At 37.5% G+C, this 27,654-nt stretch overlaps 1 protein-coding gene across 1 annotated transcript in view; it reads right to left on the reverse strand.

The window, feature by feature from the left end:
- The window catches only part of GK5 (glycerol kinase 5), a 102,652-nt gene that overhangs the window by 52,896 nt on the left and 22,102 nt on the right, over positions 1-27,654 (reverse strand). The window contains exons 2-5 of the mRNA XM_045851255.1: positions 24,335-24,428; positions 20,247-20,322; positions 11,659-11,752; positions 1,791-1,922 (exon numbers count right to left, since the gene is read on the reverse strand). Coding sequence (XP_045707211.1) covers positions 1,791-1,922; positions 11,659-11,752; positions 20,247-20,322; positions 24,335-24,428 — 396 coding nt within the window. The remainder of the gene's footprint in view (positions 1-1,790; positions 1,923-11,658; positions 11,753-20,246; positions 20,323-24,334; positions 24,429-27,654) is intronic.

A 27,654-nucleotide genomic window follows, 5' to 3' on the forward strand; every position in this document is an offset into this window, starting at 1 on the left:
CAATTGGCATCTTAGGGTGGTATGAGATAGGGACTCAGGGACCTTGATGGATCACTCTCCAAATCTCTCCTTGAAACCTTGCCATCCAGATCTTCTATTTATGACTCTTGTATACCCTGACTCACCTTCCCTGTACCAGGGCCCCATGTGAGTGTCTAAGAACAAAACCCTGTGTGCTGGCCCTTCAAGAGAGTGCCTGGGTTTCTATCAAAATTCATCTCTCCTCGGTGAACAGAATGCCCACTGATTTTCATCTTCAGATGCTATGCAGGCTCCTCTTCCTGGCTCTGGTGCCCTGGGCTGGGGATCTAAGTATGGGATTGAGACCCCTTGCCTCTCAGGGGGATCAGTGCAGCTCAGATATCCCTCTGGATTCTCAACCACCACATGTGAGTGCAGGGGCCAGTCCTTTCTGTGCCTCTGCACTTCTTACCAGTCTCTATGTGGCTTCTTCTGTAGAGTCTTGAGTTGGTTATTGAGGTTGATGAATCTCTAATTTAGCTGTAAATCTGGTTTAGTGCTGGGAGGAGATGAGTATAGCTTCCACCTACTCTGCAGCCATCTCGGGATCCCATTTACTTTTAACCAATTTTTTTTCCAATTTGAATTTCTGAATCTAAAGAAGTGTGTCTTCTGTAGACAACATATAGTAGGGTCTTGTTTCTTATAATCCAGTCTAAAATCACAAAAAGATACCAGTACTAGAAAGACTGATAATACCAATTATGATGGTAAAGAAAATAAAAGGTTTTGTCACTCACTGTTTAGGGGTATATAAATTGTCCAAAACTTCAGAAAACTATTTGACATTATTCACTAAAAAATGAAGATATATACACATTCATGCCCTAAAAATTCCAGCCCTATATGTAGATACAGCAGAAATACATTTACAACCGTGGCCAATGTGGCTCAGCTGGTTGGAGCACTGTCCGATAACCGAAAGGTTGTTAGGTTTGATTCCTGGTCAGGGCACATACCTATGTTGAGGGTATAACCCCCAGTCCAGGCACATATGACCCCCCATATGGGCACATATGGGAGGCAGCCAATCCATGTTTCTGTCTCACATCAATGTTTCTCTCTCTCCCTCTCTCTCTCTTCCCCTCTCTTTAAAAGCAATTAAAAATGTCATCAGGTGAGAATTTTTTTTTAAAAGTTAAAAAAAGAAATATGCTTATAGGTGTATCAAAAGATAGCATTATTCATAATAGCCCCAAACTAGAAATAACTCAAATGTACATGAATAGAATGGATAAACTATAAAATCACATATTGAACACTAAATAACAGTGTAAATATAAGAAAATTAATTTATATAAAAGATGCATATATTTCACACATACATCGTAATGTTAAGCAAAAGAAGTCAAAAACAAAGGAATAAACACTGTATATTCCTATTTATACAAAGTTCAAAATTATTCAAGAAAAACTAAATATTGTATTGAGAAAGAAATATGTAAGTAAAGTAGAAAGAATATGTAATACACAATATTAGTGTTCTAGTTCTTCAAGTAACATCACACAGATGTTTGCTCTACAGTACATGACTGAATGCTACATTTTTGTTTAATTCTCTGTATGTGCTATGACTCACAATAAAAAGGTTTTCAAAAACACAATGTAAAGATTCTTTGTCTTCCATCCCAATATGTTATAAATACTTAATTTTCCCTCAAATAATCAAATTACTATCCTTATTTCTTGAATCTTCCCCATAGGCTCCACAAGAGCAAATGTGCGCGCATGCGCACACACACACACACACACACACACACTTTTCTTACCTCAACCATGTTCTGTAAAATCCAAGCCAATCTCAAAGAAACATGCTGGGTCGTGAAAGTGAACAAACTGGCTGCTAACAATCGTTTACTTCTAGTGAAAAAGTGAAGCATTCGGCAGGAACTGTGTATTAGCTATTTTAAAAAATTTTAGAAAAATACATTTAATAATGGTGTTTCATATTTCCATATTAATTTCATAACTAAGCAAACAAACCCAATAGTAAGCAAGTTATTTAACTACTTATAGAGTGTTCTCAGGACTTAAGAAAATCAAGTAGGCTCAAGTACTTATAAAAGTCTTTTAAAAATAACTATTTTCTACCTCTTTACCTACTTTTAACTATGGAAGTAAAGGGAGAGAGTCAGGGGAGAAAGCTTTATTGCTATTTTTAATAATATATTTTATTTTAAAAATATATTGCTATTATTTTTATTATGTTTTTAATCAAGTTAGCATTAACCCAGAAGGAATTTCCACTACACATTAAGTAACTAAAATTGGAATGCATAATTTCAATACTACCTATACTTACCTAATAATCAAATTTTAAATTTATTTTTTATTAAACATATTATTGATTATGCTATTACAGTTGTCCCATTTTTTTCTTTTGCCCCCCACTATCCAGTATCGCCATTTCTCCAGCAATTCCCCACCTTAGTTCATGTCCATGGGTTTTACGTATTAATTCTTTGGCTTCTCCAATTCCTATACTATTTTTAGCCTCTCCCTGTCGATTATGTACTCACCAATTATACTTCTAATTCCCTGTACCTTCTCTCCCATTCTCTCCCCTTCCCCTCCCCACTGATAACCCACCATGTGATCTCCACTTCTATGAGTCTGTTCTGTTCTAGTTGTTTGTTTAGTGCATTTTATTTTTTTAAGTTCAGTTGTTGATAGTTGTGACTTTGTTGTTATTTTACTGTTCATAGTTTTTTTATCTTTTTCATAGGTAAGTCCATTTAACATTTCATACATTAAGGGCTTGGTGATGATGAACTCCTTTAACTTGACCTTGTCTGGGAAGCACTTTATCTGCCCTTCCATTCCAAATGATAGCTTTGCTGGATAGACAAATCTTAGATGTAGGTCCTTGTCCTTCATGACTTGGAACACTTCTTTCCAGCCCCTTCTTGCCTATAAGATTTCTTTTGAGAAATCAGCTAACAGCCTTATGGGTACTCCTTTGGAGATAATTCTCTCCTTTCTTCTTGCTGCTGTTAAGATTCTCTCCTTCTCTTTCATCTTGGTTAATGTAATTATGATGTGCCTTGGTGTGTTCCTCCTTGGGTCCAACTTCTTTGGGACTCTCTGAGCTTCCTGGACTTCCTGGAAGTCTATTTCCTTTACCAGGTTGGGGAAGTTCTCCTTCATTATTTGTTCAAATAAGTTTTCAATTGTTTGATCTTCCTCTTCTCCTTCTGGCACCCCTATGATTCAGATGTTGGAGCGTTTCAAGTTGTCCCAGAGGTTCCTAAGCCTCTCCTTTTTTAAAAAAAAAATTCTTGTTTCTTCTTTCTGTTCTGGGTAAATGTTTATTTCTTCCTTCTGTTCCATATTGATGATTTGAATCCCAACTTCCTTCCCTTCACTGTTGGTTCCCTGTATATTTTTCTTTATTTCACTTTGTATAGCCTTCACCTTTTCTTTTATTTTGCAGCTGTACTCAATCACTTCTCTGAGCATCCTGATCGCTGCTGTTTTGGACTCTGCATATCCAAAGATGCAGGTACGTTGGCTATCTCCATGTCACCTAGTTCTTTTTCTGGAGTTTTGATCTGTTCTTTCATTTGAGCCATATTTGTTTGTCTTCTCAAATTGGCAACCTCCGTGTTTCTGTGTATTATGTAGAGCTGCTTTGACTCACAGTACTGGCACACCTATTATGTTGTAAAGGGCGGAGCCTTAGGTATTTACCAGGGCAGCGCAACCCACTTCCTGGGTTTGTGGTGCTGTATGTGGGGGAGGGGTCCAAGAGGGAACAACGATGCTTGCTTGGCTCTTGTCCCATTTTCAGTCACTTCCCCCACTTTCTGCAAGCAACAGGTGCCCTTACAGCTGTGGCCCGGTGCTGATTCCCCAAGTAGCTGGGCTTGTTTACACTCTAGGCCCTGTGGGCCCCTCAAATGGACTCTCCTGAGAGACTGGCAGTTTCTTCCACTGCCACAACCTCCACTGGTTTTTACAGCCAAAGGTTATGAGTCTTTTTTGCAGGCACTGGAATCCTGGCCTGCACAGTCTGGCCTGGGGCTGGGACTGCTTGCTCTCCAGTTGTCCCTCCCAGGTTTTATCTGCTGCATGCAAATGTGGGGCCACCAGTCCCACTGGCCACTACTACCTCGCTACACATCCTCTCCACCCCAGCTGCCCATCTCTGCCCCTCCTACCCATCTCAATGAATGTTTCTTCTTTAACTCCTTGGTTGTTGGACTTTCATACAGTTCAATTTTCTGGCAGTACTGGTTGTTTTTTGTTTATAGATTGGTTGTTGTCCTTCCTGTGGTTGTGCGAGGAGGCAAAGCAGCTGGTAGAACATATCTATCTATGCCTCCATCTCGGCCAGAAGTCCTTAAACATACTCTTAATAAGAAAAGTCTTTAAATAAAGTCTTACATAGAACATAAGCCCTGAGTTTTAAAATTTTTAACACATACTAAAAAAACAAAACACATAAAACCTTATCCTGCTACCTACTACAAGGACTCAGATGGACAACTAAACTCTGAGACTGATGTTTTATAAGTATTCACTTATGGAGAATTTACCCACTTCTTGCATTTTTCTGTTAATCCCCACCACTCTCCAAAAAAAACAAATGTAAAGATTTTGGTTTATTTATTCAAAAGAGTGATATGAATTAACTTTTTTCACTTTTAGCACAACATAATCAAAATGTGCAGGCTTTCCATCTTATCCTTTTCTTTTAAACAATGAGCCCCATTTTAATTTTTAACACTTTTTTGGTGAGCAAAAAGTTCTATGTTTTTACAAATTTCAATAGTACAACACTGTTATCAACAACAGTCATGTTATCATTAGATCCTTAGACCTTATTCATCTTATAACTGAAACTTTGTACTCTTCTAACTTCATTTCACTTGTTCAGTGCTCAAACCTTCTATATTTCTTTACATTTTACATTATTTATTAAAACATAAGACTTTTTAAAAGTATTTAAAGTGGCCACTCATAATCCTTCTTCTGATTTGTTATATGTTTAAAAATGTCTCAAATGAAATAGAAGCACATTATACTTTTCTCTATAAAAAATTAGACTTAGGATCCTTCAGGGGTCTTTTGTTAAAATTTAGATACCTGAGGAGGAGGGTGTTATATAAAAAGTATTAGGAGTTGCAACAGTAGTACTTTTAGTCAACATATGAACAATTAACACCTTTGTTCATATATTTGACAAACAGCTCTTGAGTCCCTTCTATGTACCAAAGATGTGCTAGGCCTTGAGAAAACAGAGTGATAATACAAGAAAAATCCTTACCTTCCTTAAATTTACCTTTTAGTGGAAGGATACAGACAAATAAGTAATCAAATCAATAAATGAGATCACTTAAGAAGATACTGATTTTAAAAGAAATCACTATTTGAAGTACCACTAAAAAGAAAAAAATCTGACCAGCTGAATTATGACATAATACTGAGATGCAATTAATGGTTCAAAATGCATCCTGATATCAAAGATGTTAAAATAAGAAAAATGTATGTCTTATTACTCATACACTACTGGTTGGAATATAAATGGTACACACAGCTACTCTGGAAACCAGTTTGGCAGTTTCTTATAAGTTATGAAATTACCATATGACCTAGCAATTGTACTCTTGAGGTATTTATCCAAGATCAATGACATTTTAAGTTCACACAAAATTCTGTACATGAATGTTTATAACAGCTTTATTTGTAACAGCAAAAAAATCTGTAGTAAGCATACATGTCCTCCAACAGGTAGTATTATCTGTAATGCTGAATACAACTTGGCAATAAAAAAACAACTTTGATTCTCCAGGGAATTATACTATGTGAAAAAAGCAAATGCCAAAAGGTTTTATGCTACATCTTTCTATGTATATAACATCTTTTAAATGAAAAAATGAATGGAGGAAAGGTTAATAGTTACAAAAAGCTAAGGATTTGAGAGCATGGGGAGATGCACAGGAGAGAGGTAGATATACTTATATAAGAGCAACATGAGTGATCCTTATAGTGATGGAACTGTTCAGTGTCCTGACTGCATGGTGGATACATGAACACATGAAAAAATACACAAAAATTAATACACACATAGAAACAGAAATAAGTACAAGTAAAACTGATGAGATATGAATAAAGCTATGGATCTTGGTTGTGACATTATACAGTAGTTTCATAAAATGCCACCATTGGGAGAAACTCCGAAGTGTACATAGGATCTTGGTATAATTTCTTTTTCTTAAGATTTTATTTATTTATTTATTTTTAGACAGAGGGGACGGGAGGGAGAAAGAGAGAAAGGAAGAGAGAAACATCAATGTGTGGTTTCCTCTCACATGCTCCCTACATGCCAGACCACCCTGGCATGTGCCCTGACTGGTAATTGAACTGGCAACCCTTTTGTTCACAGGGTGGCACTCAATCCACTGAGCCACACCAGCCAGGACTCAGTATTATTTCTTACAATTGCATGTGAATCCACAGTTACCTCACTTAAAATTTCAGTTTAAAAATGTGTGATATAGTTTGGAGATCAAACCCTTGTCTGAGGTATCATTAGCAAATATGTTTTTCCTTATGGCTGGTTCTCTTTTCATTTTAATGCTGTTTTCCTTAGCTATGCAGAAGCTTTTTATTTTGATGAGATCCCATTTGCTTATACTTTCCTTTATATCCCTTGCTCTAGGGCACATATCAGTGAAAATATTGCTGCGTGGAATATCTGAGGTTTTCCTGTCTATGTTCTCCTGAAGGACTTTTATGGTGTCATGACTTACATTTAAGTCTTTTATCCACCTTGAGTTTATTTTTGTGTGTGGTGTAAGTTGGTGATCAAGTTTCATTTTTTGCATGTAGCTGTATGCAAAGTTGCTACATGCACAATTTACAATAGCCAAGTGCTGGAAGCAACCTAAGTGCCCATCAGTAAATAAATGGATAAAAAAACAGTGGAATATTCCACAGCAGAAAGAAAGAAGGAGCTAGCATGGATGGAACTAGAGAGCATTCTGCAAAGTGAAATAAGCCAGGCTGAGAAAGACAAATACTAAATAATCTCACCTTTAAGTGGAACCTAATCAACAAAACAAACAAGCAAGCAAAATATAACCAGAGACATTGAAATAAAGAATAAAGGGACAGTAACCAGAGGGGAGTTGGGAGGGAGTAATGGGGGGAAAAGGGTAAAGGGTTTTCAGAAACAACTATAAAGGACACATGGACAAAACCAAGGGGGCCGTGGAATCAGGAGAGGGAGGTGGGGATGGCTGGGTTGTGGGGGAGAGGAGGGAGAAAAGGCAGAAAACTGTACTTGAATGACAATAAAATTTTAAAAAATGATAAATGCTGTGAAGGAAATAATGGACAGTAAGATAGAGACTGGATTGGAATCAGGGACTACTGTAAACAGGATGGCAGGCAAAGGCTCCTGAGGAGGTGACATAAAGCTGAGCCCTGAGAAATGAGAACGATCAGCCATGATAACACAGGAAGCCCCTTGTAGGTGTGAGGGCCTTAAGGTGACAAAGGGTTTGGGTGCTACAAGAATGAAAGCAAGCTGGCAAAGTGGGAACCTAATCCTTAGCAGCTTCAGGTAGAAAGGGGACTGGAAAGTAGTCAGAACTGTAGACAGGGCCAAACCATGGTAAGAAGTGGATATTTTTATGCTGAAAACAAAGAGAAGCCTTAATAAGAATCAGAACAGCAGTGAAAGGAAGCATGGGCACTTGGGGAGACTGAAGGAAAACAATGGTGCCAGGAGCTTGACAACACAACTCAATTCCTTCACAATTCAGCTTGGAGCTACTCTTGGCTAAACCAATGACCTTGGTGCCAGCACAGGCACACAGACCCTAAACATTTCCAAGAGCCCCGATCAATAAACTACACGATCTGGGAAGACATGACTGCAAGGTGGGGTTCCTTCACTGGCAGGATAGATCCTGTTTGTATGCATTTTCCTGCTAAGAGAAACCAAAACTTACATCATGCACATGTTCAATATCAAGTACATGAAGTGCTTTAAATGCTCCCTCTTGTGCTTAAAGTCACAATTTTGTGTTATGATTTGCGATCTGGGCTTATACTAGAGAAGTAAATGTTTTCATGGTCACAATCTATTTTTTTAATTTCTTTTTAGCTCTAAGAACTATTATATCTGTCAGTTCAGATGGCCTGTTTCTTTTTAAAAATATATATAATCTTTACTATATTTTTTCTACTACCATTTAGTCCCCTTACATGCCCCCCAGCAACCATGTCCCTGAGTCCTTTTTATTTTTTGCTCAATCCCTCCAACCCTAACCAATCCCCACTAGCTGTCATCTGCTCTCCATCTATGAGTCTGTCTCTGTTTTACTTCTTAGTTCAGTTTATTCAATGGATTCCACACATGAGTGAAATCATATGGTACTTTTCATTCTCTGATTGGTTTATTTCACTTAGCATGGAGTTCTCTAGGTCCATCCATACTCTTCCAAAGGGTTAAGTTTTCTTTTTTATGGCTGAGTAGAATTCTATTGTGTAAATGTCCCATAGTTGTTTTATCCATTAATCTACTGACAGGCACTTGGGCTGCTTCTATATTTTAGTGATTGTGAACAATGCTGCAATGAACATAGGGGTGCTTATGTTCTTTCAAATTAGTGTTTTTGGTTCTTTTGGATATATTCCCAGAAGTGGGATTGCTGGGTCAAAAGGCAAATCCATTTTTAATGTTTTGAGGTATCTCCATACTGCTTTCCACAGTGGCTGCACCAGTCTGCATTCCCACCAACAGTGCAAAAGGGTTCCCTTTGCTCCACAACCACTCCAGCACTTGTTTTTCTGAATTAATGATGAATAGCCATTCTGACAGGTGTGAGATGGTATCTCATTGTGGTTTTAATTTGCATTTCTCTGATGATTAGTGACATTGAGCATCTTTTCATATGTCTATTGGCCATCTGTATGTCCCCTTTGGAGAAGTGTCTGTTCAGGTCCTTTGGCCATTTCATTTTTTAATTGGGTTGTATTTTTGGTGCTGAGTTTTGTAAGTACTTAGAAAATTTTGGATATTAACCCCTTATCAGATGCATTGGTGAATATGTTCTCTCATTATGTGGGTTGCCTTTTTATTTTGTTGATGATTTCCTTTGCTGTGCAAAAACTTTTTAAGTTCAATGAAGTCTCATTGGTGTATTTTTCCTTTTGTTTCCCTTGCCTGGGGAGATATATTCAATATAAAATTTCCACAAGCGATGTCTGAGATGTTACTGCCTATGTTTTCTTCTGTAAAATTTATGGTTTGGGGTCTAACATTTAAGTCTTTGATCCATTTTGAATTTATTCTTGTGTGTGGTATAAGAAGGTGGTCTAGTTTCATTTTTCTGCATGTATCTGTCCAATTTTTTCAACACCACTTATTGAATAAACTATCTTTAGCCCATCGTATGTGCTTGCTTCCTCTATCAAATATTAATTGACTACAAAGGTGTGGATTTATTTCTGGGGTCTCTATTATGTTCCCTTGATCTATGTGTCTGTTTTTATGCTAGTGCCAGGCTGTTTTAATTACTATGGTCCTGTAGTATAGTTTGATATTAGGTAGTGTGATTCCTCCAACTTTGTTCTTTTTTTTTTCAGGATCACTGTTGCTATGTAGGGCCTTTTGTGCTTCTATATAAATTTTTAAAATATTTGTTCTAGTTCTCTGAAATGCATCAATGGAATTTTGATAGGAATTGTGTTGAATCTATAGATTGCTTTGGGTAGGATGGACATTTTAATTATGTTAATTCATCCTATCCATGAACATGGTATGTGCTTCCGCTTACTTGTATCTTCTTCAATTTTTTCTTCAGTGTCCAAGTACAGGTCTTTCACATCCTTGGGTAGGTTTATTCCTAGGTATTTTATTCTTTTTGAAGCAATTGTCAATGGCTTAAATTCACTTTCTGTTAGTTTATTATCGGCATATAAAAATGCAACTGATTTATGAATACTAATTTTGTATCCTGCTACTTTGCTGAATTCATTTATCAATTCTAATAGTTTCTTAGTGGAATTTTGGGGTTTCTCTATGTATAATATCATGTCATCTGCAAATACAGACAGTTTTACTTATTCCTTTCCAATTTGGATGGTTTTTATTCCTTCTTCTTGTCTGATTGCTATGGCTAGGACTTCCAGTACTATGTTGAATAAAAGAGGTGAAAGCAGACATCCCTATTTTGTTCCCGATCTTAAAGGGAATGCTTGCAGTTTTTCCCTGTTGAGGACGATGCTAGCAGTGGATTTGTCACATACAGTCTTTCTTAGTTTAGGTATATTCCTTCTCTTCCCACTTTGCTGAGAGTTTTTATCATAAATGGGTGCTGGATTTTATCAAAAGCTTTTCCTGCATCTATTAATAAACAATTTTTATTCATTTTTTAATTATTTTATTTATTTATTTTGAGAGAGGGGAAGGGAAGGAGAAATAGAGGAAAGAGAAACATCAACGTGTGGTTGCCTCTCGCATGCCCCCAACCAGGCATATGCCCTAGATTGGGAATTGAACCTTTGGTTCACAGGCCAGCACTCAATCCACTGAACCACACCAGCAAGAGCCACAATTTATTTTTAAAAGAAAAAAAGTTTTCAACATCTTACTGGCAAAGGAATTAGTTATGACTTAGGAATGTTTGTAAATTGACCTATTAAAAACTAAAGTTATACATTAATGTAAATAATTACATATTATGAATAGTATAATTTAAAATTGTACCAATCAGGATTCATGCCTTTCCTTATACCACTTTCAACTCCTTTAATTACTGTCTTTTCTGTAAACAGCACTTCTCAGAATTCAGTCTCACAAGTTATTAAAATAAGGTGCATTTTTATATATTAAACTAACAAAAAAATCAATGTGCATGAGATTTTGATGTTTCACTCATGCATTGTTGTCATATTCTATGATATATCCATGTTTGTTTTTATATAAAATTAATGTCTCCAAATACTCAGCAAGTAAAACTGGTGAAACTTGACACTGCCCCCTGCACTGTCTACTGTTGGCACCCTAGCTGAGAAGATATTAGAAATATTAAAATAATAATATGTGATATTGATTATTATAACACCAAATACCACAGTTGAGGAGCTGGAGAATGTCTTCTTACCAAATGATTCAGTTTTCCACTCAGGAGTGAGATGATGTTGATACTGCTGCTATTCCTGTCTCTGTCACCACCACCACCATCATCACTTGCTTACTATGTGCCAGGTATTATATTAAGAGTGCGTGGCAGTCAGTTAGTTAACTATCTCAATATACATACTCCACTTTTTATAACAAAAATGATGAAATTTGGGCATTGCTGCATCTTTTCTGGACATAGTCTGTATTTTTTCCATTTCTCCAGAAATGAAAATGTGAATTCTCACTAACATGTGAACCTTCAGTCCACTCCAAACCTCCTGAAGACGTTTGAAGTGTAGTGTTAAGTACTTCAGTCTACTACATACACTTTTGGGTAACTATTATTCAGTTTCACTAGTGTGGGAGTGTGCATGTGTGTATTCTCTTATTAATGTCCAAAACAGCATAGGTAGGAGATTATACAATTAAGTCTACAGCTAAGGAAACTTTACAGGAAAAAACAGTAATATCCAAATTGCAGAGAAGAAAAAAATTACCTTCATTATAAGGGAACTATTCCAAGATTTTACAAGTTCAATAGCTCTTAGATCTTGCCAACTAATGAAGTTATGAAAATGATTTCCCGTTTTCCTAAGAAAAATGGAAACAACATTTTGACACTCATATAAATCAAACACTATATTATATAAAAGACATGCCACAAGAGGAAAGAAAATTAGAGGCCAAACTACTTTCAAAGCAATCATTTAATTAGATTGGGCTTTCCAAATTACTTTCTTCTCTTTGATTTATAAATTAAACATATTTTATAATAAATATGTGATATAGAATATGAAATTTCAACCAGGTACATGAAAAAAAGATATTTTTAAGCACTATAATGTGTACATTTCAAAAAAAACTAATGAAAAAACCCTTAACTTGCTTATACATTTTTAAAAAGCAAGATGGGAAAGGCAATGCCTTCCCCCTTCGTTGTACTTACCTTGACACGCACAATCAGATAAAAACCTCTGTACAGACAGAAGAGCTGAAATATTGCCAAGCCAATTTCTACAGCTGTTAACTTCAAGGTTTGCTTAGCCACAAGCAACCTACCAGGTTTACCAAAATTTGCTAATAAGAAGAAATTCAACAAACTCTCTGTCAATACTACAATAAAAGTACAGAACTAAGAAACAGTAGAACTAAATCATTTATCCTTTGAGACTCCTGCAAATCAACCACTGATGATCTATTCATCTTCAACATCCAACTCAGGTTTGCTTTCTACCCTGTCTCCTGTGTAAATTTAACCATGTTCCACCCTGATAGCCTTATAGGCACACCTTTGTAGGTAACCCTCCTTTCCTCTTGCTGCTCTTAAGATTCTCTCTTTGTCTTTAATCTTGGGTAACTTAATGATGATGTGCCTTGGTGTGTTCCTCTTTGGATCCAACTTCTTTGGGACTCTCTGAGCTTCCTGGACTTCCTGGAAGTCTATTTCCTTTGCCAAACTAGGAAAGTTCTCCTTCATTATTTGTTCAAATATATTTTCAATTTTTTGCTATTGTTTTCTCCTTCTGGCATCCCTATAATTTGGATATTGGAACACTTCAGGTTGTCCCAGAGGTTTGTAAGACTCTCTTCAGTTTTTTGAATTCTTGTTTCTTCATTCTGTTCCTGTAGGATGTTTATTTTTTTCCTTTTGTTCCAAATCATTGCTTTGAGTCTTGGTTTCCTTCCTGTCACTTTCAGTTCCCTGAATACTTTGCTTTATTTCATTTTGGGTATCTTTCTTTTTTTTTTTTTTTTTCATTTTTTGACCAAGCTCAATCAGATCTGTGAACATTTTGATTACCAGGGCTTTAAATTCTCCATCAGATAGGTTGGCTATCTCCTCATCATTTAGTTCCCTTTCTAAAGTTTTGCTCTGTTCTTTCATTTGGGCCATATTTCTTTGTCTTGGCATGCCTAATAAGTTGTAAGGGGGCAGGGCCTTAAGTATTCACCTGGTCAGGGCAACCCTCTTTGCTGCACTGCAGTGCCGCCTGTGGGGAAGGGGCCAGAGAGAGAACAATGCAGATCGCCTGGTCATCCCTAGCACACTTTCCAAAAGACTCTCGTGTGAGACTGGGAGTTTCTCCCACCATGGCAACTGCCATAATCCACAGCTAGCTCTGAGTCTCAGTTTCTCCTTCAGCCAGCCCTGCCCATGTATTCCACCATCTCACTTTGGTTTTTCTGAGCCTGCCCAGCCCAGCCTGTGTGGGCCACTGCCTTATCGGTCTGGACGTTCTGGTTGATTTTTTTCTTTAATTCCTTGGTTCTCGGAGTTCCATACAGTTTGATTTTCTGGCGCTTCTGGTTATTTATTGATTTGAGATTGGTCGTTATCCTCCTTTTGCTTGTGCAAGAAAGCAAGGGGTTTCTACCTATGCCTCCATCTTGGCCAGTACTCCCCCTCATTTTATTTTTTAATAGGTTAATTTACCAAACATTCCTAACATGACTAATTCCTTAAGTCAGTCAGTGAGATGTTTAAAACTTTTGTCCCTTTGAAAATTATTGTGGTAACTCTAGAAATCATTTTTCTAAGTCCTCAGGTATTGCTGATTTTTCCTTGTTGGGGGCTGAAGTTGTGACCTTTCCAAACTATTTTTGCAAAGTGTGTACACCTTGTTGTATGGTCACTGAAGTTTCTGAAACTTCTGTTATCTCTGTGATCAGCTAGTGACTTGAGAAAGATTTTCTTAAAGGTCTGTCTCCAAAAAGACCCATAAAGGGTATGGCCCTTTAAATCTTCCAGCAGATGCTGGCAAAGGAAGTTACTGCAGCTGAGAGGGCTGAAAGGGCCAGAACCAAAGTAAGTATCAGAAAAAGTCTTGTAGGTCACTGCCAAATCCATTAAAGCTTATCAGCTGACATTTTTGTAGGACAAGGTCCCCACTGCCTTCTCTGACACCAGGCACTTGCACCAGGGATGTGGGCTAATTTCCTCATACCCACAGCAGGGGCGAGGGATGGAGGGTGGTGGCTGGTGTGCACACACCCTCTCTTACCTAGGAACAGCAGCCTCTGCCTTCATCTAGGACTCCCCTAGTTGTTATAAGGGCCAATCAGGTTCTAGAGTTCTGAAACAGTTTATTCCATTCTCTCTTTCCAACTTTCTACTCCACTATTCTGCATAATGTCATTCTCTGCCCCTTGACTTTCAAGTTAACTATCTACCTTTTCAACTCCTAACCTGGGTCAATCTAACCTCTCTCCACCTTCGATGCCAGAACCACTGAGAAATGTTGGAGAATCACATAGCCTTGTGAATTGGTACCATTTTTCATATCTAGGGAATGCAACCTTGTCTATGTTCTCAAAGTCACTTAAAATTATAAAAGTTTTTCTCTTGCCCTTCATTACTTTCTTCTCCATTCCCCACAAATGGCATATCCAAATTTTCATGAGATTTCTCAAGTCCTAGAAATCTCAAAAGAAATAAGAACACAAACATTACCTTCCTCAATGCCCACCTCCTCCACGAGCTACACCTACAGTCATCATGCATTTTCCTCAGTTTGGAGGAAAATCTTTCCCTCTCCAGGTTTACAGCTGACATCTCCATCTGTACTCTCCATATCCATGCCTTTCTCCCTCTTCCGTCACTTCATTTAATCAAATATTTCTTCAGTTCTCTTCTTTAAACATCCTTAATCTCCCCATCTTTGAAACAGAACCAAAAACATTTCTCTTAACTCAGGATGCCCCCCTCCTAGCTACGCTCCCTCGAAGTTTCCTCATCACTCCCGACTACTTCAACCAAATACAATTCAGTATGATCACCAGTGTTCCCAGATTTACAGGATCCTTTTCCATCTGACTTGACCTTTCTGCACTAGTGCCCAGAAAAACACTCCCTCTGTCCTAAAACTGTCACTTTCCTAAGTTTCTCTGGTAACACTCTAGTATTTCTCCTCCTACCTCTCATAGTACCTCTTATTGGTTTCCTTTGCAGATACGGTTCCTTTGACAGGGAGTTCAATTGCTGGTGTCTGCTGGGGGTTTTATCCTTGGTCCCCTTCTCTTCTTAACTAGCTGCTCTCTGTGGAAAATCTGACCCACACTCATGGATACAGTCATCACAGAACCACTCACCAATCCACACCTCCAGGGCCAGCCTCCGACTTCAGTTCTACCCCCTCACAAATAGCTGCCTTCCTTATATCTCCTAAGATTGTCCCACAGCATCTCAATACAGCCTGTCCACCCAAACCTTCTGCTCCTCTTCCTCTAGTGTGCCACACCAGAGTTGATGGTATCCTTTGAGTGCTTAGCCCAAAACTCGGGGGTTGGAGGGTTCTTAACATCTCTTGAGCTTATATTCTAATGGGCACAGGGGGGTAAGAAACTAATGAGTAAATAAAAATATTATTTCATATGGTGATTATGGTATAAAAAGGAATAGAGGAACTGAGGACTGAAGTATCTTTTTAGATATGAGATCTGAGACCTGAATAAGTACTAACCTTCAAAGAGACTTCTCAGTCTTAGTTTCATTCTCCCCAAATCCACTGTCCACCTTACTTTAAGAATATTCTTTGTACAATGTCAATTTGGTCATATTACTCTTCTGCTTAACATAATTTCTCACTGCTGATAAGAGGCAAACTTTTTACTACAACAAATGGCCTTTCCTGCTCTAGGACCCTGTCTTCCTCTCCAGGTTCATCTCAGTCACTCAAAGATTTGAGTGCCTACTATGTGCCAGGTACTCTTCTAGGTGTGGAGGACTGATCAAGAACAGGGCAAATAAAAATCCCAATATTCATGGAACTTCTTAGTTCTATGAGAGAGATACAATAAATAAAATTGCAAATAAGAATTTTAGATAATGACAAGTACAGTGAAGAAAATAAAATGGCAATGTGAGGTGTAAATAAAATGATCAGGGAAGGTCTCTTAGAAGAACTGATCTTTGAGGTAAGATCTGAGTGATGAGAAAGTGGTAGGAGCTCCAGCAAGAAGGAACAATGGGTTCAAAGCTGCTCCTTCCAAATGTGGGAACCAGTGGGGAGTGTTCAGGAAACAGAGAGCAAGACAGTGTGGCTGGAAAGCACAGGATAGGAGAGAGGTGGTCAAAAAACGAGGTCAGAGTAGAGAAGGGGTCAAACACTTGGGCATGGTGTTGTGCCTATTTCACCCCTTGATTTCTGAAGTACTTTTGATGCTTCAGACACACCATTCTCTTGTTCCTCCTGCCTTTGCCAGGGATTTACTCTTCCCACTTAGAAAACTCATATTCATCCTTCGAGACGGCTCAAGTGGCTCTGTGAAACCTTCCCTAGCTCCTCTTCTCTGCTCTTCAGTCTCTCCCTTCAGGCTGCACCCCAACTATCTACATGCACACCTGTATCTACAACCGGACTGGGAGTCTCCTGAGGGAACTGTCTGTTCACTTTCAGATTCTCACCACCTAGTCCATATACCAAAGAGGTATATTTGATAAATTAAAAAATGTTGCTTTACCAATAACTATCAGATTGTGTTTGATGGAAATGACATGTATTGACATAAGATTCTTTGAAGCCATGCTACAATAGCAGCCACTTATACACTGGAATCTGATTTTTGATTACTGATTCAGCAAATATTTATATAGCATTTTGTGCCAGGAGCTAGGGACACAGCTGTGAACAGAGACATCTTGTCTTTGCCCCTATTAATATACTTCTACCAAGGAAGTCAAACAAATAATTACTCAATTGCCTACTTATAACAGGAATAAGTCCTATACAGGAGAAATACTGGGTGCAACAAGCGACTTTGACAGGGAGATCCTGCCTACTCTGGGTAAGGAAAGGCTTCTTGGAGAGGTGACAGTGGAAGTGAGCTCTGAAGGATGCATCAGAACAAACAAGGAGGGTGAACATTCCCAACAAGGTGTATTATATCTTCAACGTTTCCAAAGCAGGGTGAAGCATTACAGGTTTAAGACTAGTCCAACTGAAGAACAGAGACAGAAAGATCACAAGATGAAAGTAGCATCATTAATTCATAACACATAGAAGACGATCTAGAGTACAGGCAGTAGCACATAGTCCAACACTCACTTAGCAGTGATTTAGGCTTATTTTATCTCTGCCAACAATAAATGGAGAAATGGAAGAGAATCATGAATGGCAATATTGTAAATAAATTGCCTTAAACATCTCTAACACATTATACCATTCTGTGGCTCTTAATATATTTTGTGTCATAAGTAATTGGTAAGAACCATTGACACAAGTATCAAGTACTACAAAAAAAAAGATATTTTCGGTGCTATAAGAACACAGTAGCTTATGTACTTGTATTATGAGACTATAAATTCCTTGAGGGCTGGTATTATTGTTCATCTTTATATTCAGTTCATCAACCAACACAATGCCTTACTCCCTCTAATGCCCAGTTACTAAGTGCATCCTGGTTCCTATGGCTCAGTTTATGGTACTCATTGGCACACACCTTGATCTGAGGTTATTTGGCAGAAGCCTCCCTGACAAAGTAAAGAAACGAAACAGCTCTAAAATGATTTTTTTTTAGAACAAAAGGAATTTAAAGCAATCAAAATGGAGGAAATATCATTAAGAGTTATTTTATAATATACCACTAATTAAATATACTGGAAAATGTTTTTAACCTGAAGAGCTTGAAGAAAACTCAAAGATTGAAAAGAAGTTAATAAAAAAAACATAGATGTTTGGGGGAATGTGGGAAGTCTAGGGGAATGTGGGAAGAAGGAAAAAATAAAGTTCAAAGTTTCAGACTTCTTGACAGCATCTAAAAGAAAATAACATTTCTGTGATCATAAAGGCACAAATGCCCCATGGACACAGGAGGAAAGACAATGGGCTGGGAAGAGAAGGTGCTGGCTGAGACTGGAATAAACAGTATATTCCACAAGGTCCAGTCTGTCTCTTTTTTGTCAGAAATGTGCAAAGAATGTCCGGGAGCTTGTAGAATCTGCCAGCATTATAACCCACAACAGCTCACTAGGGCCCCAGGAACAGAAAAGGCTCTGTAATTTTAAGGTAAAAGAAGCACAAAACCTTCTGTCTCTTTTTAAATATCTAGTATTTTAGTTCCTACAAGCAAATTTCCAAAACTCTTGAAAGAAAACAAGCATCTTAAGGAAAGCCAGCCAAGAAGAAACTCACAATTACTTGTTTCAAGAAGAAATCTTAACCTACAATAGCAACACCAACAAGAAAAGTGACCTATCTTGGAATCTGACTCATATTTCTCCTAAAAATGAGAAGATCCAACTACAACATAAAAACTTTGCTTTCTAATACTCTGAGCTTCATGTCATGAATGACCTGATACTGGGTTCTGATGAAAACAATCTCTGTGGCCAATGACCTAATCTCCAAACCCAACCAGTCATTATACTTCCAATTAGTTTTTTCCCTAAGAAACAACTCTCCGGCCTCTGCTTCCATATCAACCACTTCCCAGATTTACCTTGGTCCTGTTCTGCCAGCTTTTTTGCTCCCTAACTCCCTCTAAATTTGGCGTGGTGGGGAGTGGGGGGCAGACTCATTGTCCAAATCCTCCATCTTCTCTCTTCTATCTTTATAATTCCTACCAGAGAACATACCTACTTCTCCAGACTATTCCTACAGAAACAGTTCTCAGCTAGGAATGATACTGCGCCCTTCCACCCCAGGGGACATTTGTTAATGTCTGGAGACATTTTTGGTTGTCGAAACTGGGTGCGGAGGCTACTGGTATCTAGTAGGTAGAGGCCAGGGATGATGCTAAACATCCTGGACAGCCCCCAACAACAAAAAATTAACTGGCCCAAAATGTCAACGGTACTACTGTTTAGAAACCCTGATCTATTGGACATTGATAGCTTTAATTCAGTTATTACTTTATCTGAAAAATATATTATTACCTATTTAAGACTTGCTATGCCCAAGTCACTGGGTGGGGAGTTGGTGGGGGGAGTTTCAGGGGAACTGCAGATGAAGCGACCAACCTGAGGTGCACTGTGCCCTGAAAGAAAGAGCACCCACCTGGAGAAAATGAGCCCGGCCTCAGTCTAAACCAGACCAATGTTCTAACCACTTTGGGGACACCTCCACACGCACATGTCCCAAGAGAAACACTTTCATCCCGTTCTCTTCTACCCACCCTCATTACCACTAACTTACATTTTGTATATTTTCTTCTCTTATATTCTCTATAATTTATATCATATCCTCCCAAACATCAAGCCAGAAATACTGTTAAATTTGAACTTCCTCTTGGTCTGACTTAAAAGCCAAGTCTCTGTGAATTCACCCTGATTATATTTCTTAGATTTATCCCTGTGCTTTATATCCATCACCAATCTCCCTCACTGCCCCAAGCTCAAGATGCTCAAGACTCTTTGGAGTCTAGCACTTTGTAACAAAGAAACATTTTACAGTGTTGAAGGCAAATGGGGATAGTGGAAAGAACATATACTTTGGGGTAAAAAAGATAATTTGGAATCTTGTCTCTATTTAGTAACTGAATGACCTTGAATAGCTTACTTATTTCTCTAAGCCTCAGTTTCTTTCTCTATAAAAATAGACAATACCAAAATAATAAATTTCTTTGCAAGAATAATGTAACCTTAAGTACTATTACAGATCTTTACTATATGGTAGCTATTAAAAATTATAACTGTGTTTAATTTATTTATACTTCTCATGCTGTATGTACTTAAATATTAAATTTGGAGTAGACTGAAAATGTAAACCATAATTATAGTATTGCATTTCTAAAATCTATTAGGTTCCCCTGAATCTTTTTAGTTACAAACTAATTTTTAAGATCTTCAGTCAAGGCTATTTGAAAAAACTAACACTAAAATAAAGGAATGGATAATTTCAATAACAGCAACACCCTTTAAAAAAATTATTATTATTGTTATTGTTATTATTATTATTATTTCATATAAGTCTATCTCAGATAACATGCAAGGAACATATTTTAATACACCAGAAAGTAAGCTTACTTTCATCCCTCTTAATCAAGCAAAACTGTTCTTAATTCACAAATTTAAAACTCTCCAAAAGGGCTTCACAGCAGTGTACTCACTGTGGTATTAACCCAGCCATAGAGAGCTCATCACACTTACTTGTTCCACGTAATAAAAGTTGCTCTCTGTGTTGAAATGCCGAGACCAACAATTTGATTCATCTCTATTCCTGCAGCTAAAAACAAAGATAGATAAAAACACATGTTTAAAAGCCACCGAATTTTTCTTTATAAATTGTAGTATGGAAAAGAAATTTTTGAGTATAATCTTTAGGAAAAACATTTAGGTTTAACATTTTTCTTTCTTTTTTTTATTGTTCTATTACTGTTGTCCCAATTTCCCCCCATTGCTCTCCTCTACCCAATCCAACCCCCAGCTACCACAGTCAATACCCACACTCTGTTTTCCATGTCTTTTTTCCTTTTTTTAAAATTGTTTCAAAATTATTTTGTATTGATTACAGGTGTACAGCATAGTGGTTAGACAATCATATACTTTACAAAGCATTCCTCCTGACATTTCCAACACCCACCTGCAATTTTAATAATACAATTGGAGCTAATATAATAAAGAAAGCATTACTGAGATGATTGTGTAGTAGTATTTTTCACTTAAGGGTAAAAAGGTCATATACTAATAATAACAAAATGGCCTTTTTGCTTTAAATGTTAGAAAAAACAAAGACTATTAAAAGTAAGTGAGATTGTATTTTCTTCTTGATTATACTAAAAGATTGGATCTCAATTTAAGCAAGGATCAAGTGGCTTAATCATTATGATCAATCATAATAGAAACTGATAAATGACAACAAAGAAAAGTGCCTGTTAAAAGTAGTATCATTATTAAAACTCAGATCTTATTTTCCACATAAATCAATGCTAGGATACAAATAAAAACATAGTGTGGGGTTTTTTTGGTCCAAATATCTTTAAATATGTTGTTTTTGGGATGTTCTTTTTTTAAAAGTGTTTTTACCCCACTGGGAAAATTAGACAAAAATTTAATTTGAGCAGAGGAAGATAAGTCACTCCCTAAACAGCACTCTTTCCAAAATGCTTAATCTGAACCTGATCTCGAGGAAATAATCAGACAACCACAAAATGCAGGACAGTCTACTAAACTGGTCTGTAATTTTGAAAACTGTCAATGTCACAAAGAACATGCTCTAGATTAAAGAAGGCTATACAGATTGACTGCTAAATGCAATGCCTCACGAATGAATCTTTGGTTGGATTCAAGATTGAAAACAAAAATTGTTACTGGCAAAGATAATAGGTAAATATTCAAGACTAAGCATTAGAAAATATTACTGTTGTAGACCCTGAAAAAGAAGATACTTACTAAGAAAGGCTCCTGGTGGCTAACTAGGCTCAATTTTTAAAAAGAGAGTCTGCCAGTCATTTCTAGTCACAGACCTCTCAGCAAACTGCATTTCATGGAGAAACCTGCACTAAACTAGCTACCTCTGCACTGAACTGCCTGCCTGCACTGTTTCTGCCAACTGAGCCAGCCCTTATAAAGGAGTTCCTGGAATCCTATTTCAGCCAATGAGACTGAGGCTTTCCCTATCTACTTGGAGCTACACAGCTAAATCCTCCATTAATATCCTCACTGATAAATCAGAGCAGTTTCATTCTGACCAATCAGGGAACTTTCTTTTGGACTAATCAAACTGAAGGATTTGGAGTCCTCATTTGCATGACGACAGACCAATCAGGAATCAGGGGCAGGAGTTTCTGTCCATATAAGCCAGCTCCCTGCTGGCTCTGGGAGCCCACTCTCTGTTTCCATAAGGGACTAAAGACCAGTTTTCCCTAGCTGAGCTGAATGAAGATGTCTCACCAGAGCAAAGCCAAGCAGACCAGTGCAGAACAAAGCAGACCAGTAGAACAGGGTAGAGCTGTTCAGCTAGTGAGAAGCCTAGCCCCAGAGCTACCTCACAGCCTTGCTGTATTTATAACCATGCTGTATCACAATTGAGCTGTTTTGCACTGGATAAAGTTTCCTTCACCACACTTCAAAATGGGGATTCCTGTTGGAGTTGAATTGGCACCAACTACCATCAGTTGACAAGGTATTAATGTTAAATTTCCTTGTGATAACTGCACTGTGGTGTTATAGGAGAATACTCCTTTTCTTTGGAAATGATGCTGAAGTATTTAGGGATAACAGGTTAGTATGTCACAACCAAACCTCAAAAGGATCAGCCAAAAAAATTCCAGAGGATGATACAGTAAACATTGCAAAACATGTCTGAATCTCAGAGAAAGGAATACAGGTTGTCAATGCACTATTCTTGCAAGTTTTTTATAGGTTTTGAAATACAAGTCATTTTTCACTATTTTTTGAAAGGTTGCATGGAAAACATTCTTAAAGAGCTGAGTTCAGACCATAGCTGCAGCCAGGAAAGCACTTTGCATCAAGAGGCCATACAGGGAAAAAAAAAATTATTTTACAATAAAGGTTACTCAGTTGTAACTCCTGCCAACAGGAACTGTGTTGTAACTTTGTTTATAACACTCTGGTATTTTGTACACAACAGGAAAGTAAATAGATACTAGCTACAACCTTGAATAAAGAAGGAAGGTGAGCCTTTTAGATTGGCTGTAAAAAACTTAAAGCAGAAAACAGAGTTGCTGTCGCTTTTCCTTGAGAAAGTGGTTCACTAGAAACTGTGAAAGTCCCCTGAAAAATACTGGGAAACTGTGGTGAAAGAAAAACAGCAAAATGGAGTTGATATTGTCATGAGAGCAATCTAAAATTGAGCCAGAATGCATTCAGGAAGCCTAGCTACTCACACTCTCCAAGTGAAACTGAACTTTTGAACTAGGCTAATAAACCAAATGGCTACATCCTGATAGTTTCTAGAACTTACTCTCTGTTTAAAAATAAACTTCTCCTCTAGCAATATACATAAACAATTAATCATGCATAGCATAGTGCAAATCTGCTTGCAAGCACCAACCACAGTTCTTTCAGAGCAACTTGTGTAAGCCTTTTATACAAGACAGAAAAGGGCCCCCTTCTTCTGTCTTTATAAACTCTGTCCCTCTTTCATGTTTGAAACACAGTTGGGGTTTCTAACCAAACGTATTTTTCCAACCCCTAAATAGCACTTTTGTTTGCCTTGCCATTCTTTGTTGGGAACTGCACTGCCTGGTTTCAGAAGCTATAACCCCCCCATGGCTAAGGCTGAGTGAGTGACCTTGGGACCATAAGCCAAGGAGACAAAGCTTATCTCCCTGGCAGGGGCGCTGTTTCTGCTCCTTTCACTTCACCCTGCCTGGCCCCCAATGCTTGATCAGTTAGCCAATGACGGGTAGGATTCCTCAAGGGAGGGATGACCTAAGACAGACACGATCATGGGGATCCCCCAGGGAAGGACTTGGGGAGCTATAGAAAAAGGGGGTGATGGACACTTGCTCCTCAGCTTTGACAGCCTGAGTCCTCATTCTGTCTGCAAGAAATCTCCTAATCTCTTGGCTGCCTTACTTCCCCTGCCTGACTTAAGCCTGAAACAATGACTTAAGCCTGAAACAATGCTGGAGGTGGGTGCCACCCTGTGCTGGAAAGGGCAGGTTCCCTAGGGCGATCAGGCCTAAGAAAGAATGCACAAAATCCTGTGAAACCTACTTTGCTAATACCTTCAATTTAATTAATAAGGGACCAAGTAGGAAGTGAGTTTTGTTCCCCAAAGTTTTATGGCCCTTTAACTATCTGACCCTTACTCAGAATAAGCCCTCAGAGTTCTTTGAATGTTATCTACTGTTTAATCATTTCTGCCTGACAATGACTGAGGAGCTTTACATATACACCCTGTATTTCTGTGCAAACTGAATCCAATAAAAGCCTGTCAAGCCATGAGTCAGGGAGCTCTCCTCTTGAGAAGGTGGCCGAGGAGCTCCAAGGCTTTTTCTCCTCTTGAGAGAGAAGTCGCACATCCCTTTTCCTCCACAGGACTTGGTAGTCCATGTGAATTTGTCTCGTATCTCATCCATAACACTGCGGATACTTCAGGCCAGTGTCCGAGTCAATTCTTTGTCAAAATTGATTGACACCATGACCCCAATAAAATACTATTCATATAATTATAACTTAAGAAACCCACAAAATTCTATAGACTCCTGAGGAAAACTTCTATTAAAAACAAAACATAATTTATTGTATTTATTTTTATATCCAATTACCTTTGACAGATTCTTTTATTACAGCAACAAATTGAAGCCAAAGAACATCAGGATCAATTTCAACCCAGCCAATTTGAGGACAAAGATTCTCTACCTATGGAAAAGAGATTTAGTAAAAACAACATTAGATCAAGTCACTAGTACCTGGCCCCTAAAATTACTGGTTAAAATCATGAACAACATAGTTTTATGTATTATCTACTTTATTTTTATTGTCAAGGAAGAAAATATATTTATAAGGAATAAAAAAGAATGATAGACCAAAATAACATTAGTTTTCTTCAGTTCATGAGTTTACAGAAGATTTTAGCTTTCTTTATTCAACCTTTATTTTCCAAGTTTATTTTTCAAGTTTTCTACAATGAAGATGTGTTATTTAGTAAGAAAAAAGTCAGACTTTTAAAAAAGAAAAATTAACAAATAAAATACCAAGTTCTGGTTCAGACTGTGTTGGAGCAAGCATACTCCACCCTGTTCCTCCCACTAAACACAGATATAAAACCGGGGCACAATTCATAGAGCAGCTATTTATGGACTCCAAAAAGTATATGGAGACAGGCATAATAGGCTAGAAGACAAGAATGCAAGTACTGCCCTGACAAGTGTGGCTCAGTTGGTTGTGCGCTATCCCACAAAGCAAAAGGTCACAGGTTTGATTCCTGGTCAGGGCACATGCCTGGGTTGCAGGTTGTCACCTGTTTGGGTTCATACAAGCTCTCGATGTTTCTCTTCCTCTCTTTCACCCTCCCTTCCCTTCTCTCTAAAAATAAATAAATGAAACTTTGAAAGAAATAAAGAAGAATTCGAGTACCACTGGACTGGCAGTAAGTTTCCTATTTTTCTTCTGGTATCACCTGGCCTGGACTCAAGGCAGCCTGAAAACCACAAGTGGGCACCAGCATGCAGTAAAAACCCAAAGAGAAGCACTCTTCTTTTGGTTAACACACAGAGAGAATAGGAAAAGCCTCATTTTTTTTTCTTTGCCCCCCACCCTTGCCTCCATGCTTTTGTACATAGGCTAACTCCTAGTGGTGGCTGCAGCAGTAAACCATAAGCACCTAAAACACTGAGAGGGGTAGAACTTTCTCTCCAATCAACATAGCTGTGCATGAAAGATGGTAATGTGAACCCCCATGGCTTTTATCTCTCTGCTCTTACATGTGGGAAGTGCCTAGCAGAATAACCTAATGAAAGCTCCAGGTTTCTGGGGAAAGTACCAGGAAGATCTCAGAGAGGGAGAAACTTGAGAAATCTAGTCCTGAAAGTTGTGTATGTATCCCCGGGCTCACCTCAAAGCTGTAGGTGTGAAATGTAATCCTAAACAGCATAGCAAAGGTGTTAAGATCAACACAAAAGGTTAGAACACTTGACCACTGGGTGGCACATACACATGGTATATACAAATAGTACTGCCAAGATTTTTAAAACAGAACATTGAAACAAAAGTCCGAAGAAGGCTGATCAGAATGTTTAGCCTGAATCCAACTGTATTAATTGCCTGCTAAAAAAATAATATCAACATTCATAATAGGATTTCCACAAGATCCAGAGTCTTATACCATGATATTCAAAGTGCCCAGGATACAACCCAAAAATCACAAAGTATATTAAAAAAAAAAAAGAAAAGAAAAATCTCAACTCACATGGGAAATAATAATAGATACTAATGTTAAGTAGGCACAGATATCTGATAAAGGCTTTAAAGTAGGTATTATAAGGGTGCCCCAAGAAGGGCAAAGTCTTTTGAAACTAATGGAAAGACAGAAAATCTCAGCAATAGAAGAAGCAAAAGAAATAGAAGGCATGAAGAAAAACAATGACTTTTTTAGAATTAAAATATGCAGTAATTAACAGAATGGGAGAAAATAAGAGATGCTGATCAAAGGGTACAAATTTTAAGTTATAAGAAGAATAAGTTTTGAAGACCTAATATACAGCATGGTGACCATAGTCATTAATAATGTATGGTATACCTGAAATTTGCTAAGTAGTTTTCAACACACACACAAAAATAGTAATCTTGTGAGGTGATATATATGTTAGTTAGCTTGATTGTGATAATCATTTTACAATGTATAGCGATACTAAACATCACATTGTACAGTTTTCATATAATAGTCTTTATTTGTCAATCATACCTCAATAAGGCTGAAAAATCAAATTGAAAAATAAAAACATAATAATTTAAATAAAAAATATACTGGATGGGCTGAATAGTAGAATGCAGGTAGCCAAAGTCAATAAACTTAAAGATGTATCAATAGAAATTATCTATTCTAAATAACAGAGAGAAAAATATTGAAAAAATGAATAAAGCCTCAGGGATTTCTAGGAAAAGAGTAAAAGGTCTAATATTTACATCATCAGAGTCCACGAAGAACAAAAGAAAGAGTTCCATGCAGAAAAATATCACTTCAGGGAAGTAACAGTGCTAAAAACATTCCAAGTGCAGTGAGATTTCAAATCTGCACATTCTAGAAGCTGACACACCTCCTGACAAGAGTCATACACATCCAGATTCAGCATAATTAAAATGACAAAAACCAATTACAAAAATTTGTAAGCAGCCAGACACATTACATATGTGAAACAATGATCCAACTGACTGTAAATTTTTCATCAGAACCATGAGGGAGAAGGAAAAATAGACCAACATTTTTAAAGTGCTAAAGGAATTGTCATCCACAATTCTGTATCAAAATTCCAGTAGCATTTTTTGTAGGTATAGGCATAATTATTCTAAAATTTATATGAAATTTCCAAAGAACTAAAACAGCCAAAAATGTCAAAAAAAGAATGATTTTGGAAGAATCAAACTACATAATTTCAAGACTTACTATAAAGCTATAGTAATCAAATAGTTGTGCTACTAGCATAAAATAGACAAATAGATCAATGGCACAAAATACAGTGCAGAAATAGACCCCTACAAATATAGTTAATTAATTTTTGACAAATGTACTGGGCAATTCAGTGGAGAAAAGATCGTTTTTTCAAAATTGGAAAATGTGTATTGGAACAATTACACATTCATGTGCAAAAAAATTAACCTCACCTAAACCTCAATCTTTTTTTATACTAAAACTAATTTTATTCATAGACTAATCATTTTATGTATATTTTATTGATTATGCTATTACAGTTGTCCCAATTTTTTCTCCCCTTTATCTTCCTATGTCCTGCACTGCCTCACGCTCTATCATTCTCCCCCACCCTTAGTTCATATCCCTGGATTGTACATATAAGTTCTTTGGCTTCTCCATTTCCTATACTATTCTTCACCTCCCCCTGTCTATTTTGTACCTACTAGTTGTGCTTCT

This window comes from Phyllostomus hastatus, unplaced genomic scaffold (assembly GCF_019186645.2).
Source record: "Phyllostomus hastatus isolate PE091 unplaced genomic scaffold, TTU_PhHast_1.1 phas_contig_86, whole genome shotgun sequence".
Taxonomy (NCBI): Eukaryota; Metazoa; Chordata; class Mammalia; order Chiroptera; family Phyllostomidae; genus Phyllostomus; species Phyllostomus hastatus.